General features: G+C 47.6%; 1 protein-coding gene across 2 annotated transcripts in view; it reads left to right on the forward strand.

Moving 5' to 3' along the window:
• The window catches only part of NCKIPSD (NCK interacting protein with SH3 domain), a 297,008-nt gene extending 288,563 nt beyond the window's left edge, over positions 1-8,445 (forward strand). For both annotated transcript variants that reach the window (XM_063941150.1, XM_063941149.1), the window contains exons 10-13: positions 44-172; positions 797-889; positions 970-1,142; positions 3,402-8,445. In XM_063941150.1, coding sequence (XP_063797220.1) covers positions 44-172; positions 797-889; positions 970-1,142; positions 3,402-3,605 — 599 coding nt within the window. In that variant the 3' untranslated portion in view covers positions 3,606-8,445. The remainder of the gene's footprint in view (positions 1-43; positions 173-796; positions 890-969; positions 1,143-3,401) is intronic.
• Positions 8,446-21,605: the final 13,160 nt, after the last annotated feature.

Raw genomic sequence — 21,605 nt, forward strand, 5'->3', positions numbered from 1 at the left:
AGGCCGCAGCAATAATACATTCCTATCCCTCTCGTTATCACAGAGCATCTGAGCAGCCAGTTTGTCCAGTTCCTGCTGGACGTCATTGAGGACGGGTTGCCATCTGACACCACCGAGCAGCTGCCTGACCTATTCCTCAACGTGCTACTGGCGTTCAACCTGCACATAACCGGTGAGTTACAGAGAGCCTGATTCTCAGAGGTGGGCGCAAATAAAACATCAGGCGCAAGCTGCTACTGCCTAGCGCACAACCGAATCACCCCTGGAGTCGCACAATGAGTATTAGTAACAAATCTAAACAAAGGACTTGTTACGTTTGTACGTCCTCTCATTCAGCCGTAAGCACACCATTGTTTGCACTGCACATAGGCCTTCCAGACCCTAAAGGTGGGTACACACTGATGGATATATCTGCCGATCAATTGATCGGCAGATATATCTATGGACGGATCGGGCAGTGTGTTGAGCATACAGTTCAGCTGACAATCACCGCTGGCTGCCGCAGCATGTGTATGGGCGGTCGGCCGACCACCCGTACACACACAGCGACGTGCCAATATATCGGAGATATATTGGCCGTCGGCTGTGCTGCGGAGCCGACGCGATATGTCTGTGAACGACGGCGTTCAGACATATCGCCCGTACACACTGGCCGATGGACCCGCAATATATCGGCTGTTCAAGAGAACGGCCGATATATCGGCCAGTGTGTGTCAACCTTAACCCCCCCAAAAATTTGCTCAAGAGCAAACTGTTTTCACACATTAACTGTAATCCTTTTCACTCCTTGTATCAGTTCCCGCAAACAATGTAATCATGAAAACCCTATGCAAGCGTCCCCATGTCAAGATCTTTACAGAAAAGCTGCTGCTTCTTCTCAACCGAGGCGGTAAGTGTCCGACGCCCCGGCCGTTCTCCTCCGTGGATTTGTGTAATGAAGCAGTCGCTTATCTGTCTTCTCATCACTAGATGATCCTGTCTGTATCTTCAAACACCAGCCGCAGCCTCAGCACTCTGTCCTGAAGGTCCTACAAGATTTGTTTGCCAGCGTAGACACGGCAAACAGCTTCTACCACTCGGATATGATGGTAATGATCGATATCGTAGTGCGCCAGATAGCGGATCTATCTCCTGGGGATAAGGTGAGCCTGGTGTCTGATTCGGGGAGGGGCCTGCAATTGTTTTATAGAATACCGGCCAGGTCAATTTCTATAAGCTTTATTTTCCTCTGAAGGCAAGTGTGCGTCATACACTGTGTGTAACTACATAAGGAAGTGATACATGTTTACCTGATGTACGCAGATAAGTGTACAATAAATAATTGAATATCTCCTGTAAGACTCGCTTTAAAACCATGTTCCAGGATTTCATGTAACTTGTAGATAAACTTGAAAGCTCAGGATTTGATACAAAGATGGTTGAATGGATAAGATCTTGATTGCAGGATATAAAACAGAGAGTTGTAGTAAATGGAGTGCATTCACGGGAGGGAAATGTTACCAGTGGAGTACCCCAGGGATCTGTACTTGGACCAGTTCTCTTTAATATCTTCATCAGTGACATTGCAAACTTTATTGAAGGGAAAGTATGTCTTTGCAGATGACAAAGGTTTGCAAAAGGGTAGACACACCGAGAGGGGTAAAACAAATGAGTGATGATCTAGGTAGACTTGAGAAATGGTCAAGAACGTGGCAACTGCAGTTTAATGCTAAAAAATGCAAAATTATGCACTTGGTTCTCAAAACCCAAAGGTTAAGTATAGAATCAAGGGCACTATAATGGAAACTACTGAGGAGGAAAGGGATCTAGGAGTCACTATTTCAGGTGACTTAAAGGCAGGTAGGTAAGCAATGTATCAGAGCAATGATGAAGGCTAGTCAGATGCTTGGTTGCATAGGGAGAGGAATCAGCAGCAGATAGAAATAATATTGCCACTGTATAGGTCATTGGTAAGGCCCCATCTGAAATACTAAAATGGTGCATGGCCTACCACAAAACTTACCTGGAAAGACTAACAGATCTTAATATGTATAGTTTGGAGTGGCGAAGGGAAAGGGGGGACATAATAGACACTCTCACATGTATCAAGGGAGGTACAGGAGGGAAACATTCTTCAAATGTAGAGAAGTATTAGAACACGAGGACATGCACTGAGACTGGAGGGAGGTTCAGGGGAAATATGAGGAAAAATAACTTCACAGAAAGGGTAGTGGCCTTGTGGAATAGTCTCCCGTCAGAGGTGGTAGAGTCAGTAGAGCATTTTAAACATGCATGGGATAGACCTAAGGATATCCTTACTAAGAACTAAGAAACAAATAGTATTGAGGTTACCAAAAGGTTCTAAAAAGGGGCAGACTAGATTGGCCAAGTGGTTCTTATCTGCCGTCATATTCTATGTTTAAAGGTCCAGTGCTTGGTTATAGTCTGGAGTTGAGCTGATATACAGCAGCAATTCCAGGCCGTGACTGCGCCTCATCATTTCTGCGTAATGCTGTACTTGTATATTTATTAATGTTGAATTATGCACATAACATCAGTGGAAGTACCTTCTTTTTTTTTTTTTCTAATTACAGTGAATATTTCAGCTTTGATTGCAAAATAAAACACTTTCCCTCTAGCTAAGACACATTTCAGATACATTATATATTTCCCAGTGTGAAATGGTAACATTATATATATTGCCCAGTGTGAAATGGCTAATATATATTTATGCTGTGGCTGAGAAAAAAATATCACATACTTTATTTATTTAAAAGACTTTTCACTATATTTATTAGGTTAAATGATAAGTGTGGGTTTGTCGTATACAGATGTGGCCACATTCACCTAATTTCTAATCCTGCGAAATTGCCCCGTTTCGTGTGCCACAGACCTTGCTACAGATGTCATCAGTCATGCCAAACTGCCCCTCTGCACGCCAGCTCCCATGCAAGTAGGCCGGCGTGGAGTGTCTCTTTCGCGTCTTTCACCCGAATTTGTGTCTTATTGTAACGCAATGGGGCAGATGCATAAAGCCTGGAGAAGGGAGAAGTGCAGGGTGATAACGCACCAGCCAATCCGCTCTTATATGTAAATTGACAGTTAGGAGCTGATTGGCTGGTGCGTCATCTCCTTGCGATTATCACTGCTTTATGCATCTGCCCCAATGTGAAAGAACCACATCACGAGACTGCACGGATTCATTTGAGATTAGATACTTGTTTATTGTGCTAATCTGAGTAAAACCGATGCTGCATCGCTCGTTTCGGCTCCCTCGTGCCAGACCTCTTGCGCCGTATGTTACGATTATAGAACATTTGTCAATCCCATATCCTATTATTTTATTACAGTACATGCTATAGAAATTGGCACATAACTCCTGCATACTACTGCTCTGATTATTCAATCCTTCCACCCTGTAGCTACGAATGGAGTATCTGTCCCTGATGCACTCCATCATCCGCTCGACGGATTACCTGCACCACCTCCACTGCCAGCCAGACCTGCACAGTACACTACAGCGTATTCTAGATGAAGAAGAGGAAGGACCTCACTGCCTGATGGACAAAATGATTATCCGTGAAATATACCGAGAGTTCCCTCAAATCTCTCAAGAGAGCGGTTGAATGGGCACTGATGTGGCACATTGACAAAATCGTTTACAAATGCCATTTATAGTCTTCTTATTTTCTACGAAACCCCCGGCTAGTCTGAGGCTTGTTACAGAGCAGTGTTAGCGCAGACCCTTCTACTAGAGAAGACGCTTAGCCAGTTTGTTTTTCCGTAGTTACAGGGCATCGTGCTGCTAAAAAGTTATAATATGGCATTAGAGATGTTATTTCAGATTTTTTTTCCTAATGCTTTTTCGGGTCTGACCTTTTTTTTAGCTTTCTGAGATCATCCAGCGAGAGGGTAGAAGTGTAGGCTGGAAATCTTAGATTTGTATCTTTCCGCACGTACACCTTTGCTATATGCCTGTTGGGTTTATAGGATGGCATGTCGTCTCTCGGACGTTTTCTATACTGAACCGTGGTTTTGTTTATGTATCAAAACTGACAGTCCCTGACCTGTAAGTTTATGAGAGAATGTTTCCTACATATATTACTCTCTCCAGGTGTTGCAGAAGCGCTATAGTTCTGCAATAGCCTTTTCGCTGACAACATTGGGCATATTTATGGTGAACAGGGAGATGGATGAACTTTTATAAAAGGGACATTTCCCCCCCCCCCCCAAACTCAGTTGGTTTTTGAGAACTGTAAAATGCAGTCACGGAGGAGTGACGTGCAAATGATGTCACTGGTTTTTAGAATCATTGCAGCCCACGGTACTGTATGTCATGGTATGCAGAATGATTAAAGGGTCAATTCAGTTAGCTGTGTGGCAGCTGGTCCTACAAGTAAGCGCAGCCATATGCCACATTTATGTCAGCGGCAAAGTCTCAGATTTGGTCTTTAGTCCCATAGTGCTGCATACAAACAATACAGGTGGGGGTGCGTCTTAAGGTGCCATCGCCAACGTTCCCTGCTGTCACTACAGCAATTCACATCCCTCACGTCTAATTGAATTTACCCCTTAATGGGTGTAATTCAGACCTGATCGCTCGCTAGCGTTTTTTTGCAGAGCTGCGATCAGGTCAGAACTGCGCATGCTAATGCACCGCAATGCGCAGGCGTGTCGCACGGGTATAAAGCGGTTCGTTGCTCTGCGATGGGTTTGTGCGAAGAATCCATTCACACGGGCGATCGCAAGGAGATTGATAGGAAGAAGGCGTTTGTGGGTGGTAACTGACCGTTTTCTGGGAGTGGTTGGAAAAACGCAGGCATGTCCAAGCGTTTGCAGGGCGGGTGTCTGACGTCCATTCCGGTCCCGGACAGGCTGAAGTGATCGCAACGGCTGAGTAAGCCCTGGGCTGCGCAGAGACTGCACAAACTCTTTTTGTACCGCTCGGCTGCACATGCGATCGCACGCTTGCACAGCTAAAATACACGAAAATTACTGTGAACGCAGGACTGCAAAAAACAGCTAGCAAGAGATCAGGTCTGAATTACCCCCAATGTCTTTCTATGAAGTAGCCTTGCAGATGAGCAGCTGATTCGTCACATAAGGTTAAGATTTCGTTAGGGGGGATATTGGTGCATTTTCCCCTAAGTGTAGTAACAAAAAGGCTTTCATTGTTACAAAAAGAAAATTTGAAAAGACATCAGCGTAAGTATTCTTTTTTACGTGTCATTTTTACGTACTCGAATATCATCATGTTTAACTGAAGCCTTTTAACTGGTGGTTAAATTATCTAAGATACCTCCCAGATGTTGAGAATAATCTGCAGAATGTTTGTCATTTTCAGACTTCTAAAACGCAGTCACACTGTGAGGATGTTACCCTTAATCCAGTCTGTAACATACGAGTATATACACTTGGAAGAGCGCCATTTTCACCAGTAATGCTTCCACCTATAACGGAGGCTTGCGATAGGAGGATTTCTTGTAAATATTGGCTGCTAAACGCTCTTCTATACATTTAAAGATTTTTAGTATTATTGCCAAAATCACGTTAAGACCAATTCTCAAGTAATTGATTTCTTAATTTTTTTTTCTACATTTTATTACCGTTAATATCACTATAGATCAGTGGTTCTCAAACTCTGTCCTCAGGACCCCACACGGGTCACGTTTTCCATTTCATCCGGCAGCTGCGCTGTGTTATCACCAACTGTCACATTTTAAAAATCTACAGGTGACCTGCAAAACATGAACCGTGTGGGGTCCTGTTTGAGAACCTGTGCTATAGATAATACTGGCGCTTGTGCTTATTGCAGGCCCTTATGTGACTGTTAGGATTTCTGTCTGCCAATAGCTGAGAACAATACTCCGCCTATCAATTCACTGGCTCTAATGACATTACTGAGGCATGAGGCACCATTTCATAGTGAGAAAGTCTATGTCTCCGTTGAGTAGATGACAGCAAAACAGTTGAGATTAAAAAAAAATGTAATAGGGGTAATTTTTATTTACTTCCTTTTTTTTTTTTTAAAGCATGCGTCATTAAAAATAAAACTAACCAACGTGTCTCGTGTCTGCTATTAAATTTTTTACTGATATTGCTAAACTGAAATAGTTATATATTTTATTTACCAAAAGCATATGCATGAGTGAATCCTATTTTTTTAGCAAATGCTGCAACTAAACCTAAAGATTTTAGCATTAAATATCAATTCAGAAATATTGCTTACATGTACTGTATGATAGAACGAACAATAAAATACAATTCCAGATTTCCATTGTCATACATATTGTATAATGTGGGGGTGGTGTATCCGGAGCACACGCAGCAAACACTGGACACCTGTGTTCTTTGTATGTATTTTTAATTTCTACATTAATCAGTAAAAACTTCCAAAGTTTTAACTTGTCTGCTAGTTATTAATACTACATATATAATACCATCGCATAAGGATACAACATGCGGCTCTCCAATTGTTATGGGACTACACATCCCAGAATGCCCTCATAGAAAAACTGTGGCAGGACATGCTGGGATGTATAGTTCTAGAACGGCAATCTTGATGTATATTTAAAGCGGCAATCATTTAAAAGGTTTTGCCTAGGGTGATAATTCTAAAAGGCAGTGTAAAAAAAAAAGGGGGGGGTAGTGTTCCAAAGTTATTTATTTGTGGGAATCCCTCTGGTTATATACAGCAGATTGCTATAACCGGGTATTCAGAATTATTTTTCCCCAATGTATATTACTATTTTGATCGTCTTTATTGTCCACATGAAGCAAGCGCTTAAAGGGTAACTCCACCGTTAGGGTTACGTGGTCGGTGCACAGGATCCCGGCAGCAGAGTTGGAGGGGGGGGGGGGGGGGGGGAACAAAACCCCTTGAGGGCTCGCTTCATCTGCTACGTAGCGGGCTCTGTGGTTTGCTGCACTCGCCCCAGGTTCTATTCCTACTCTGTGGGTGTCGTGGACACCCACGAGTGTGAATAGCCCCTGTTAGCCGGTATTGTGGTTGGCAGCATTGTCAATGTTCGGGATCGTGGCGTTGGTATGCTGACCGCCGGGATCCCGTGCGCTTGCCAAGTAACCACTCTCCCACCATTAGGCCCCTCACACACAGAAAATATGCAAAATCTCCTTCCCTGAATCTGAGAACTGTCTTCTTCCCTGCAGCAGTGGTTCTCAAACTCAGTCCTCAGGACCCCAAACAGTTATTTTCCAGATCACCTACTGTAGCATGTGTGCAGGTGTCTTTATTTCTCACTGTCACATGTTAAAAGATGCACAGTTGGAGCAAATTATTTCACTTGTGATTCTTCGAGGAGACCTGGAAAACATGTACTGTTTTGGGGTTGAGTTCGAAAACCTGCGTTTTGAATGATTGCCTCTTTAGACCTACAGACTTCGCACGCCGGGTTGACAGATATCGTACCCTATTACATATACCACTTTGACACTTACTAAAGGTCTCCGTTGACAGCAGCATACACCCGATTACTAAAATGCCCTGCGTTTAATAATTCTCATTAATAAATGCATCTCAGTCTTTTCTAAACACAAATGCATTATAATACAGTATGTGTTGCATTGTTTAGTGATCTCTTTATTGCTGCTGTCATGCATTGCATTGTCACATCTTCTATTACTTTGCTGTAACCTCATTTTGCACTTTTATTTCACTTGCGTCTGGCAGGAGTGCGGATTCTGCTGGAGAGCGCGACTCTCTGTTTTGCCTTTTCAGCACTTAAGATAGTGGGCCTAATTCAGAGTTGATCGCAGCAGCAAATTTTGTAGCAGTTGGGCAAAACCATGTGCACTGCAGGTGGGGCAGATGTAACATGTGCAGAGAGAGTTAGATTTGGGCGGGGTGTGTTCAAACTGCAATCTAAATTGCAGTGTAAAAATAAAGCAGCCAGTATTTACCCTGCACAGAAACAAAATAACCCACCCAAATCGAACTCTCTCTGCACATGTTATATCTGCCCCCCCCCCCTGCAGTGCACACGGCTTTGCCCAACTGCTAACAAATTTGCTGCTGCGATCAACTCTGAATTACCCCCCGTGTCCCACCAAATATGTTTCACCCTACATGATGTACTGTATAGTAAACATTAAGTTTTGATTGTAGCGTTGATCTCAAGTTCATGTTTCTGAACTCATCTGCTCTGAACAGACAAAACTACAGAAGCTTTTCCGCATTTCTAATGCTAGGTTTGCTTTAATGGTGGCCTCATTTTGAGTTGTATCCATTTGTGTTTTGTTGTAAACCTGAAAACATCCTGTGAATGTTGTGATCTGGATTAATTTATGTTGTAACATCTTGTATGTTTCTCAAACTGAAACCTGTAAGCTATGACCGCTAGTCTTTCAACCAGTGCAACTGACCAACAATATTGTATATGTATCTCTTGTTTTCCAGTTATAAAATATTTCAAATAACAGTGTTGAAATAAAGGAAATAAAACTCTACAGTAGCGGACTCATTTGTTTTTGCAGGTTGTCATTTCTTTAGGAAAAACCGCAACGGCTCTGCCTCATGAATGCTCCGGATATGTGTGAAGGATTACATATGCAAGAGAGTACTTTTGTTGTGTTGGATAAAATATAGCAAATGCTGATTTTTTTATTTCACATTGTATCTTGCTGACCTTTAATCTTCAGACTTTTCAAAAGGTGCGTACACACTGGCCGATATATTGGCTGTTCTATTGAACGGACAATATATCCCTGGCCCACCGGCTAGTGTGTACCAACGATCTGTCTGTGAATGCCGTCTGTGATCGTGTCGGCCCTGCAGCACACACGATGACCAATATACAATATATCTACAGATATATTGATACATCGTTCCGTGTGTATGGCCGGTCAGCCGACCGCTCGTACACTTGCTGCACCAGCCGGCAGGGATTGACAGCGCGACTGGGCGGGCGCATGTAACTGCCTCCCCAGTGAGTGACTTCTGTGGGTCTGGCATTGTGTGTGCACAACACACTGCCTGATCCGTCTGTAGAGGTATCTGCCAGTTTGTACCCAGCTTAAGACAAGTGAAAGATACTCTTTGTTAAGCCTCCGTTTAGAATCTCTGTGGAGTCCATCTTAATACAGCAGGTGCGAGTTGCCTTCTGCCAGCTGTTTTCTTGCAGAATCGCACTGAAAATTCCTTTAGCAATCCAACTACAGTACATTAATTTTTGGGGTTAAAAAAATAAATTGCCTCGTTACCTCAAAATAAACGTTAATTTTAGTGTGCGGCCTAAATGTAATGAAATTATTTTTCTCTTACGTCCTAGAGGATGCTGGGGACTCCGTAAGGACCATGGGGGTATAGACGGGCTCCGCAGGAGACATGGGCACTATAAAGAATTTTAGAATGGGTGTGCACTGGCTCCTCCCTCTATGCCCCTCCTCCAGACCTCAGTTTGATCCTGTGCCCAGAGGAGATTGGGTGCATTACAGGGGAGCTCTCCTGAGTTTCTCTGAAAAAGAATTTTGTTAGGTTTTTTATTTTCAGGGAGCACTGCTGGCAACAGGCTCCCTGCATCGTGGGACTGAGGAGAGAGAAGCAGACCTACTTAAGTGATAGGCTCTGCTTCTTAGGCTACTGGACACCATTAGCTCCAGAGGGAGTCTGAACGCAGGTCTCCCCTCGCCGTTCGTCCCAGAGCCGCGCCGCCGTCCTCCTCACAGAGCCGGAAGATAGAAGCCAGGTGAGTATAAGAAGAAAGAAGACTTCTTAGGCGGCAGAAGACTTCAGATCTTCCCTGAGGTAAGCGCGCAGCGGTAACACTGCGCGCCATTGCTCCCATACACAACACACACTAGCAGGCACTGATGGGTGCAGGGTGTAGGGGGGGGGGGGGCGCCCTGGGCAGCAATTAAAACCTCTAAATCTGGCATTTATAAGTTTATGGGCTGCGGAGGCAGTAAGTATATAAATCTCCCGCCAGTTTTTATACTTTGAGCGGGACCGAAGACCGCCGCTGGAGGGGGCGGAGCTTGGTCCCTCAGCACTAACCAGCGCCATTTTCTCCACAGAGATCTGCAGAAAAGCTGGCTCCCCGGTCTTTCCCCTGCTGAACACGTTGACACAGGGCTGAAAAGGGGGGGGGGGGGGCACTTGTAAGGCGCAGTGAGTGTATTACACAGTAATTTATATATATATATGCGCTATATTATCTGGGAAATTGTTTCCAGTGTCAGTTGGTGCTGGCAGACGCTCTCTCTGTCTCTCCAAAGGGCCTTATTGGGGAACTGTCTCCTTATAACTATATCCCTGTGTGTGGGGGGGGTGTCGGTACGAGTGTGTCGGCATGTCTGATGCGGAAGGCTCAGCTAAGGAGGAGGTGGAGCAGATGATTGTGGTGTCTCCGTCAGCAACGCCGACTCATGATTGGATGGACATGTGGAATGTTTTAAATGCAAATGTGACCTTATTACATAAGAGACTGGACAAAGCAGAGTCCAGGGAAAAAGCAGAGAGTCAATTCACGGCTTCGACTGGGTCACAGGGCCCTTCTGGGTCTCATAAACATCCCCTATCCCAAATTGCAGACACTGATACCGACACGGATTCTGACTCCAGTGTCGACTACGATGATGTGAGGTTACACCCAAGGGTGGCCAAAAGTATTCATTATATGATTATTGCAATAAAAGATTTCTTGCATATCACAGATGACCCCTCGGTCCCTGACACGAGGGTGCACATGTATAAGGAAAAGAAACCTGAGGTAACCTTTTCCCCCATCTCATGAGCTTAACGAGTTATTTGAAAAAGCTTGGGAAACTCCAGATAAAAAACTGCAGATTCCCAAAAGGATTCTTATGGCGTATCCTTTCCCTGCACAGGACAGGGTACGTTGGGAATCCTCACCCAGGGTGGACAAGGCTTTAACGCGCCTGTCCAAGAAGGTGGGCGTTACCGTCTCCGGACACGGCAGCCCTCAAGGATCCTGCTGATCGCAGACAGGAAACTACTTTTCTCTGACGTCCTAGTGGATGCTGGGAACTCCGTAAGGACCATGGGGAATAGCGGCTCCGCAGGAGACTGGGCACAAATAGAAAGCTTTAGTACTACCTGGTGTGCACTGGCTCCTCCCCCTATGAACCTCCTCCAAGCCTCAGTTAGATTTTTGTGCCCGAACGAGAAGGGTGCACACTAGGGGCTCTTCTGAGCTTCTTAGTGAAAGTTTTAGTTTAGGTTTTTTATTTTCAGTGAGACCTGCTGGCAACAGGCTCACTGCATCGAGGGACTAAGGGGAGAAGAAGCGAACTCACCTGCGTGCAGAGTGGATTGGGCTTCTTGGCTACTGGACACCATTAGCTCCAGAGGGACCGATCACAGGCCCAGCCTTGGAGCTCGGTCCCAGAGCCGCGCCGCCGGCCCCCTTACAGAGCCAGAAGCAAGAAGAGTCCGGCAAATCGGCGGCAGAAGACATCCTGTCTTCCACAAGGTAGCGCACAGCACTGCAGCTGTGCGCCATTGCTTCTCAGCACACTTCACACTCCGGTCACTGAGGGTGCAGGGCGCTAGGGGGGGGGGGGCGCCCTGAGCAGCAATAGAAACACCTTGGCTGGCTAAAAATACATCACATATAGCTCCTGGGCTATATGGATGAATTTTAACCCCTGCCAGATTTTCACAAAAAGCGGGAGAAAGGCCGCCGAGAAGGGGGCGGAGCCTATCTCCTCAGCACACAGGCGCCATTTTCCCTCACAGCTCCGCTGAAAGGACGTCTCCCTGACTCTCCCCTGCAGTCCTGCACTACAGAAACAGGGTAAAAAAGAGAGGGGGGCACTAATTGGCGGGTTATTAACAATACAGCAGCTATAAGGGAGAAACACTTATATAAGGTTGTCCCTATATCTATATATAGCGCTCTGGTGTGTGCTGGCATACTCTCCCTCTGTATCCCCAAAGGGCTAGTGGGGTCCTGTCCTCTATCAGAGCATTCCCTGTGCGTGTGCTGTGTGTCGGCATGTATGAGGAGGAAAACGATGTGGAGGCGGGGCAATTGCCTATAATAGAGATGTCACCCCCTAAGGAGTCGACACCTGAGTGGATGGCTTTATGGAAGGATTTACGTGACAGTGTCAGCTCCTTACAAAAGACGGTTGATGACATTAGACAGCCGACTAATCAGCTAGTCCCTGTCCAGGCGTCTCAGAAACCATCAGGGGCTCTAAAAAGGCCGTTACCTCAGGTGGTGGATACTGACGTCGACACGGATACTGACTCCAGTGTCGACGGTGAGGAGACAAACGTGACTTCCAGTAGGGCCACACGTTACATGGTCACGGCAATGAGAGAGGTGTTAAACATTTCTGATACTGCAAGTACCACTAAAAAGGGTATTATGTGGGGTGTGAAAAAACTACCTGTAGTTTTTCCTGAATCAGACGAATTAAATGAGGTGTGTGATGAAGCGTGGGTTTCCCCCGATAAAAAACTGATAATTTCTAAAAAGTTATTGGCATTATACCCTTTCCCGCCAGAGGTTAGGGCGCGTTGGGAAACACCCCCTAGAGTGGATAAAGCGCTCACACGCTTATCAAAACAAGTGGCGTTACCGTCTCCTGATACGGCCGCCCTCAAGGAACCAGGTGACAGAAAACTGGAGAATATCCTAAAAAGTATATACACACATACTGGTGTTATACTGCGACCAGCAATCGCCTCAGCCTGGATGTGCAGCGCTGGGGTAGCTTGGTCGGATTCCCTGACTGAAAATATTGATACCCTGGATAGGGACAGTATATTGTTGACTATAGAGCATTTAAAAGATGCATTTCTATATATGCGAGATGCACAGAGGGATATTTCCACTCTGGCTTCAAGAGTGAGTGCGCTGTCCATTTCTGCCAGAAGAGGATTATGGACGCGACAGTGGTCAGGTGATGCGGACTCTAAACGGCATATGGAAATATTGCCTTATAAAGGGGAGGAGTTATTTGGGGTCGGTCTATCGGACCTGGTGGCCACGGCAACTGCTGGGAAATCCACATTTTTACCCCAGGTAGCCTCTCAACATAAAAAGACGCCGTCTTATCCGGCTCAGTCCTTTCGTCCCCATAAGGGCAAGCGGGCAAAAGGTTCCTCTTTTCTGCCCCGGGGCAGAGGAAGGGGAAAAAGACTGCAACAGACAGCCACTTCCCAGGAACAAAAGCCCTCCCCCTCTTCTGCCAAGTCCTCAGCATGACGCTGGGGCCTTACAAGCGGACTCAGGCACGGTGGGAGCCCGTCTCAAGAATTTCAGCGCGCAGTGGGCTCACTCGCAAGTGGACCCCTGGATCCTGCAAGTAGTATCTCAGGGGTACAAATTGGAGTTCGAGACGTCTCCCCCTCGCCGGTTCCTGAAGTCTGCTTTACCAACGTCTCCCTCCGACAGGGAGGCAGTATTGGAGGCAGTTCACAAGCTGTATTCCCAGCAGGTGATAATCAAGGTACCCCTCCTGCAACAAGGGAAGGGGTATTATTCCACGCTGTTTTGGTACCAAAGCCGGACGGCTCGGTGAGACCAATTTTAAATCTGAAGTCTTTGAACACTTACATACAGAGGTTCAAATTCAAGATGGAGTCACTCAGGGCAGTGATCGCGAACCTGGAAGAGGGGGACTATATGGTGTCTCTGGACATCAAAGATGCCTACCTCCATGTCCCCATTTACCCTTCTCATCAAGGGTACCTCAGGTTTGTGGTACAAAACTGTCACTATCAGTTTCAGACGCTGCCGTTTGGATTATCCACGGCACCTCGGGTCTTTACCAAGGTAATGGCCGAAATGATGATTCTTCTTCGAAGAAAAGGCGTTTTAATTATCCCTTACTTGGACGATCTCCTGATAAGAGCAAGATCCAGAGAACAGTTAGTAGTCGGAGTAGCCCTATCTCAAGTAGTGCTACGGCAGCACGGCTGGATTCTAAATATCCCAAAATCGCAGCTGATTCCGACAACACGTCTTCTGTTCCTAGGGATGATTCTGGACACAGTCCAGAAAAAGGTGTTCCTTCCGGAAGAAAAAGCCAGGGAGTTATCCGACCTAGTCAGAAACCTCCTGAAACCAGGGCAAGTCTCAGTGCATCAATGCACAAGAGTCCTGGGAAAGATGGTAGCTTCCTACGAAGCGATTCCATTCGGCAGATTCCACGCAAGAACGTTCCAGTGGGATCTGCTGGACAAATGGTCCGGATCGCATCTTCAGATGCATCAGCGGATAACCCTGTCCCCAAGGACAAGGGTGTCTCTTCTGTGGTGGTTGCAGAGTGCTCATCTTCTAGAGGGCCGCAGATTCGGCATTCAGGACTGGGTCCTGGTGACCACGGATGCCAGCCTGAGAGGCTGGGGAGCAGTCACACAGGGAAGAAATTTCCAGGGCTTGTGGTCAAGCCTGGAGACATCACATAAATATCCTGGAGCTAAGGGCCATCTACAATGCTCTAAGCCTAGCAAGACCTCTGCTTCAAGGTCAGCCGGTGCTGATCCAGTCGGACAACATCACGGCAGTCGCCCACGTAAACAGACAGGGCGGCACAAGAAGCAGGAGGGCAATGACAGAAGTTGCAAGGATTCTTCGCTGGGCGGAAAATCATGTGATAGCACTGTCAGCAGTGTTCATTCCGGGAGTGGACAACTGGGAAGCAGACTTCCTCAGCAGGCACGACCTCCACCCGGGAGAGTGGGGACTTCACCCAGAAGTTTTCCACATGATTGTGAACCGTTGGGAAAAACCAAAGGTGGACATGATGGCGTCACGCCTCAACAAAAAACTAGACAGGTATTGCGCCAGGTCACGGGACCCTCAGGCAATAGCTGTGGACGCTCTGGTAACACCGTGGGTGTACCAGTCAGTGTATGTGTTCCCTCCTCTGCCTCTCATACCCAAGGTACTGAGAATCATAAGAAGGAGAGGAGTAAGGACTATACTCGTGGCTCCGGATTGGCCAAGAAGGACTTGGTACCCAGAACTTCAAGAGATGCTCACGGAGGACCCGTGGCCTCTACCTCTACAAAGGGACCTGCTCCAGCAGGGACCCTGTCTGTTCCAAGACTTACCGCGGCTGCGTTTGACGGCATGGCGGTTGAACGCCGGATCCTGAAGGAAAAAGGCATTCCGGATGAAGTCATCCCTACCCTGATCAAAGCCAGGAAGGATGTAACCGTGCAGCATTATCACCGTATTTGGCGTAAATATGTTGCGTGGTGCGAGGCCAGGAAGGCCCCTACAGAGGAATTTCAACTGGGTCGTTTCCTGCATTTCCTGCAAACAGGACTGTCTATGGGCCTAAAATTAGGGTCCATTAAAGTTCAAATTTCGGCCCTGTCGATCTTCTTCCAAAAAGAACTGGCTTCAGTTCCTGAAGTTCAGACGTTTGTCAAAGGGGTGCTGCATATACAGCCTCCTTTTGTGCCTCCAGTGGCACCTTGGGATCTCAATGTGGTTTTGGGGTTCCTAAAATCACATTGGTTTGAACCACTCACCACTGTGGACTTAAAATATCTCACATGGAAAGTGGTAATGCTATTGGCCCTGGCTTCAGCCAGGCGCGTGTCAGAATTGGCGGCTTTATCCTATAAAAGCCCTTACCTAATTTTTCATACGGATAGGGCAGAATTGAGGACTCGTCCTCAATTTCTCCCTAAGGTGGTTTCAGCGTTTCACCTGAACCAGCCTATTGTGGTACCTGTGGCTACTAGGGACTTGGAGTACTCCAAGTTGCTGGACGTAGTCAGGGCCCTGAAAATATACGTTTCCAGGACGGCTGGAGTCAGAAAATCTGACTCGCTGTTTATCCTGTATGCACCCAACAAGCTGGGTGCTCCTGCTTCTAAGCAGACTATTGCTCGTTGGATTTGTAGTACAATTCAGCTTGCACATTCTGTGGCAGGCCTGCCACAGCCAAAATCTGTAAAAGCCCATTCCACACGGAAAGTGGGCTCATCTTGGGCGGCCGCCCGAGGGGTCTCGGCTTTACAACTTTGCCGAGCAGCTACTTGGTCAGGGGCAAACACGTTTGCTAAATTCTACAAATTTGATACCCTGGCTGAGGAGGACCTGGAGTTCTCTCATTCGGTGCTGCAGAGTCATCCGCACTCTCCCGCCCGTTTGGGAGCTTTGGTATAATCCCCATGGTCCTTACGGAGTTCCCAGCATCCACTAGGACGTCAGAGAAAATAAGAATTTATTTACCGATAATTCTATTTCTCATAGTCCGTAGTGGATGCTGGGCGCCCATCCCAAGTGCGGATTGTCTGCAATACTTGTACATAGTTATTGTTAACTAAATCGGGTTATTGTTGTAGTGAGCCATCTTTTCTAGAGGCTCCTCTGTTTATCATACTGTTAACTGGGTTCAGATCACAAGTTATACGGTGTGGCTGGTATGAGTCTTACCCGGGATTCAAAATCCTTCCTTATTGTGTATGCTCGTCCGGGCACAGTATCCTAACTGAGGCTTGGAGGAGGGTCATAGGGGGAGGAGCCAGTGCACACCAGGTAGTACTAAAGCTTTCTATTTGTGCCCAGTCTCCTGCGGAGCTGCTATTCCCCATGGTCCTTACAGAGTTCCCAGCATCCACTACGGACTATGAGAAATAGAATTATCGGTAAGTAAATTCTTATTTAAAATCTATGCGCATACGGGTGCTTTACTCAGACCGGCAATAGCATCGGCATGGGTGTGTAGTGCGGTTGCAGCTTGGACAGATACCTTGTCAGCTGACCTTGATACCGTAGACAGGGATACCATTTTATTGACCTTAGGTCACATTAAAAACGCAGTCTTATATATGAGGGACGCTCAAAGAGACGTTGGGCTGCTAGGTTTGAGAGCCGACGCCATGGCGATTTCTGCTAGGCGAGCCCTGTGGACCCGCCAATGGACGGGTGATGCCGACTCAAAGAAGCATATGGAGGTTTTACCATACAAAGGTGAAGTTTTATTTGGGGAAGGTCTCGCGGACCTGGTTGCCACAGCTACCGCGGGTAAATCTACCTTTTTGCCTTTTGTTCCCCCACAGCAAAAGAAAACTCCACAATATCAGATGCAGTCCTTTCGGTCGCATAAGTCCAGAAGAGGTCAGGGCTCATCTTTCCTCGCCAGAGGTAAGGGTAGAGGGAAGAGAGCACCTGCTCCGGCTAGTTCCCAGGAGCAGAAGTCCTCCCCGGCTTCTACTAAATCCACTGCATGTCGCTGGGGCTCTACTGAGGGAGTCCGCACCGGTGGGGGCACGTCTTCGACTCTTCAGCCAGGTCTGGGTTCTGTCAGACGTGGATCCTTGGGCGATGGAAATTGTATTCCAAGGCTACAAACTGGAATTCGAAGAGGTGACCCCTCACCGATTTTTCAAGTCGGCCTTGCCAGCTTCTCCCCCAGAGAGGGCAGTAGTGTTAGCTGCAATTCAAAAGCTGTGTCAACAGCAAGTGATTATCACGGTTCCCCTAGTCCAACAGGGGAAAGGGTACTATTCAACTCTGTTTGTAGTCCCGAAGCCGGATAGCTCGGTCAGACCCATTTTAAATCTAAAATTCCTAAACCTGTACTTGAAATAGTTCAAATTCAAGATGGAATCTCTCCGGACTGTGATCTCCAGTCTGGAAGGGGGGATTTTATGGTGTCACTGGACATAAAGGATGCATACCTTCATGTCCCCATATACCCCCCTCATCAGGAGTACCTGGGATTCGCTGTACAGGACTGTCATTACCAGTTTCAGATGTTGCCGTTTGGGCTTTCCACGGCCCCAAGGATTTTCACCAAGGTGATGGCGGAGATGATGGTGCTCCTGCGCAGGCAGGGAGTCACGATTATCCCGTACTTGGACGATCTCCTGATAAAAGCGAGATCGAGAGATCAATTTCTGAAAAGCGTGTCGCTCTCCCTGAGAGTGCTACAACAGCACGGTTGGATTCTAAATCTGCCAAAGTCGCAATTGATTCCAATGATGCGGCTATCATTCCTAGGCATGATTCTGGACACGGAACAGAAGATGGTTTTTCTCACAATGGAAAAAGTCCAGGACCTCCAGAACATGGTCAGAGACCTGCTAAAACCATAAAGAGTGTCGGTTCATCAATGCACTCGAGTTCTGGGGAAAATGGTGGCAGCCTACGAGGCCATCCCCTTCGGCAGGTTTCATGCGAGGACATTTCAGTGGGACCTTCTGGACAAGTGGTCGGGATCCCATCTACAAATACATCAGAAGATAAGCCTGTCCTCCAGGGCCAGGGTGTCTCTCCTGTGGTGGCTGCAGAGTGCTCACCTTCTAGAGCAGGGGTGGGCAATTATTACAGCTGGGGGGCCGCTTAACACTTCCAGCGAATATTCGAGGGCCACACACAAAATACTCAAAAAGAGATCCCTTTTTACACATTACAGCAGACAGCGTGCCCTTTTTACACATTACGGCAGACAGCGTCCCCTTTTTACACATTACGGCAGAGAGCGCCCCCGTTTTTATAATTACGGCAGGCAGCGCCCCCGTTTTTATACATTACGGCAGTCAGCGCCCCCGTTTTTTCACATTACTGCAGACAGCGCCCCCGTTTTTACACATTGCAGCAGACAGCGCCCCTGTTTTTACACATTACGGCAGACAGCGCCCCCGTTTTTACACATTACGGCAGACAGCGTCCCCTTTTTACACATTACGGCAGACAGCACTCCCGTTTTTACACATTACGGCAGACAGCGCCCCCGTTTTTATAATTACGGCAGACAGTGCCCCTGTTTTTATAATTACGGCAGACAGCGCCCCCGTTTTTACACATTACGGCAGACAGCGCCCCCGTTTTTATAATTACGGCAGACAGTGCCCCCATTTTTATACATTACGGCAGACAGCTCCCCCGTTTTTATACATTACGGCAGACAGCGCTCCCGTTTTTATACATTACGGCAGACAGCGCCCCCGTTTTTACACATTACGGCAGACAGCGCCCCCGTTTTTACACATTACGGCAGACAGCGCCCTCGTTTTTACACATTACGGCAGATAGCACCCCTGTTTTTACACATTACGGCAGACAGCGCCCATGTTTTTACACATTACGGCAGACAGCGCCCCCGTTTTTACACATTACGGCAGACAGCGCCCCCGTTTTTACACATTACGGCAGACAGCGCCCCTGTTTTTACACATTACGGCAGACAGTCCCTACCCCCCTTCCCCCCCCCCCCCCCTCCCCTAAACCCATATTGCAGTTTTTACCTCCCCTCCCTCAACCTATATAGCAGCTTAAGCAGTGATCCAGGGGCTGGATGTACAGGGGGTTTACCTGTTTGTCACAGTGGCAGACAATCCCCGCTGTCCGATGATCTGCGCTGCTGCCGGCCGGAGTCACTGCTGATGTGGCCTCTCCTGCTCCCGCTCGCTGCCCGCCGCTTCCTCTCCTCACTGGCCGCCGCTTCTGCTCACTGCAGTGCCCGCCCCCCGTGCCTCCCAGTGCATGATAACAGAGGAAATCCCGGTCAGCTGACCCTGTGACGTGACCGGGATTTCCTCAGCGGCGCCGCGTCTGAGAGCAGTGCAATGACGAGCGGCATGTCGGGCCGCTTGTCATTGCACTCTGGTGGGGCACAGCAGGCCTGGCAGGATCGGTCTGCGGGCCGCCTGTTGCCCACCCCTATTCTAGAGGGTCGCAGATTCGGCATTCAAGACTGGGTTCTGATAACCACGGACGCGAGCCTCAGAGGATGGGGAGCAGTCACACAAGGAAGGAATTTTCAGGGACTGTGGTCAAGCCAGGAGGCTTGTCTACACATCAACGTACTGGAATTAAGGGCCATATACAACGGCCTACGACAAGTGGAGGATCTTCTTCGCGACCTACCGGTTCTGATTCAATCAGACAACGTCACAGCCGTGGCTCATGTAAACCGCCAAGGCGGGACAAGGAGCAGAGTGGCAATGGCGGAAACCACCAGGATTCTGCGCTGGGCAGAAAATCACGTAAGCGCTCTGTCAGCGGTATTCATACCGGGAGTGGACAACTGGGAAGCAGACTTCCTCAGCAGACACGATCTCCATCCAGGAGAGTGGGGACTTCATCAAGAAGTCTTTGCAGAGATAACAAGTTTTTGGGGTCTTCCTCAAATAGACATGATGGCGTCACGCCTCAACAAGAAGCTTCGGAGGTATTGTGCCAGGTCAAGGGACCCACAGGCAGTAGCGGTGGACGCCCTGGTGACACCATGGGAGTTTCAGTCGGTCTATGGGTTCCCTCCTCTTCCTCTCATCTCAAAAATATTGAGAATCATAAGACGAAAAAGAGTACAGACAATACTCATTGTCCCAGATTGGCCTCGAAGGGCCTGGTATTCAGATCTTCAGGAGATGCTCACAGAAGATCCATGGCCTCTTCCTCTCAGGGAGGACCTGTTGCAACAGGGGCCCTGCGTGTTCCAAGACTTACCGCGGTTATGTTTGACGGCATGGCGGTTGAACGCCGAATCCTACCTGGAAAAGGTATTCCGGAGGAGGTCATCCCTACTCTGATAAAGGCTAGGAAGGAGGTGACGGCGAAACATTATCACCGTATCTGGAGGAAGTATGTATCTTGGTGTGAAGCCACGAAGGCTCCTACGGAAGATTTCCATCTTTGCCGTTTTATCCACTTTCTACAGACAGGAGTGGATATGGGCCTAATATTAGGCTCCATTAAGGTACAGATTTCGGCCCTGTCTATTTTCTTTCAGAAGGAATTGGCTTCTCTCCCGGAAGTCCAGACTTTTGTAAAGGGAGTGCTGCACATCCAGCCTCCTTTTGTGCCCCCAGTGGCACCATGGGACCTTAATGTGGTGTTACGGTTCCTGAAGTCTCACTGGTTTGAACCGCTTCAAACGGTTGAATTAAAATTTCTCACTTGGAAGGTGGTCATGTTGTTGGCCTTGGCATCGGCAAGGCGGGTGTCTGAATTGGTGGCCTTGTCTCACAGGAGCCCCTATTTGATTTTCCATGTGGATAGGGCAGAGTTGAGGACTCGTCCTCTATTTTTGCCTAAGGTGGTTTCTTAATTTCATATGAACCAACCTATTGTGGTGCCTGTGGCTACGGATGGCTTGGAGGATTCCGTGTCCCTGGATGTAGTCAGGGCCTTAAAAATCTATGTAGCCAGGACGGCTCGGGTTAGGAAAACAGAAGCACTGTTTGTCCTGTATGCAGCCAACAAAGTTGGCGCTCCTGCTTCGAAGCAGACTATTGCCCGCTGGATCTGTAACACGATTCAGCAGGCTCATTTTAAGGCAGGATTGCCGTTACCAAATTCGGTAAAGGCCCATTCCACTAGGAAGGTGGTCTTTTCTTGGGCGGCTGCCCGAGGCGTCTCGGCTTTACAGCTTTGCCGAGCAGCTACCTGGTCAGGTTCAAACACTTTTGCAAAGTTCTATAAGCTTGATACCCTGGCTGATGAGGACCTTGCGTTTGCTCAGTCGGTGCTGCAGAGTCGTCTGCACTCTCCCGCCCGGTCTGGAACTTTGGTATAAACCCCATGGTCCTTACGGAGTCCCCAGCATCCTCTAGGACGTAAGAGAAAATAAGATTTTAAACTTCCTTGTAAATCTTTTTTTCCTAGTCCGTAGAGGATGCTGGGCGCCCGTCCCAGTGCGGACAAAATCTGCAAGGCTTGTATATA

Source organism: Pseudophryne corroboree, chromosome 9 (assembly GCF_028390025.1).
Source record: "Pseudophryne corroboree isolate aPseCor3 chromosome 9, aPseCor3.hap2, whole genome shotgun sequence".
Lineage (NCBI taxonomy): Eukaryota > Metazoa > Chordata > Amphibia > Anura > Myobatrachidae > Pseudophryne > Pseudophryne corroboree.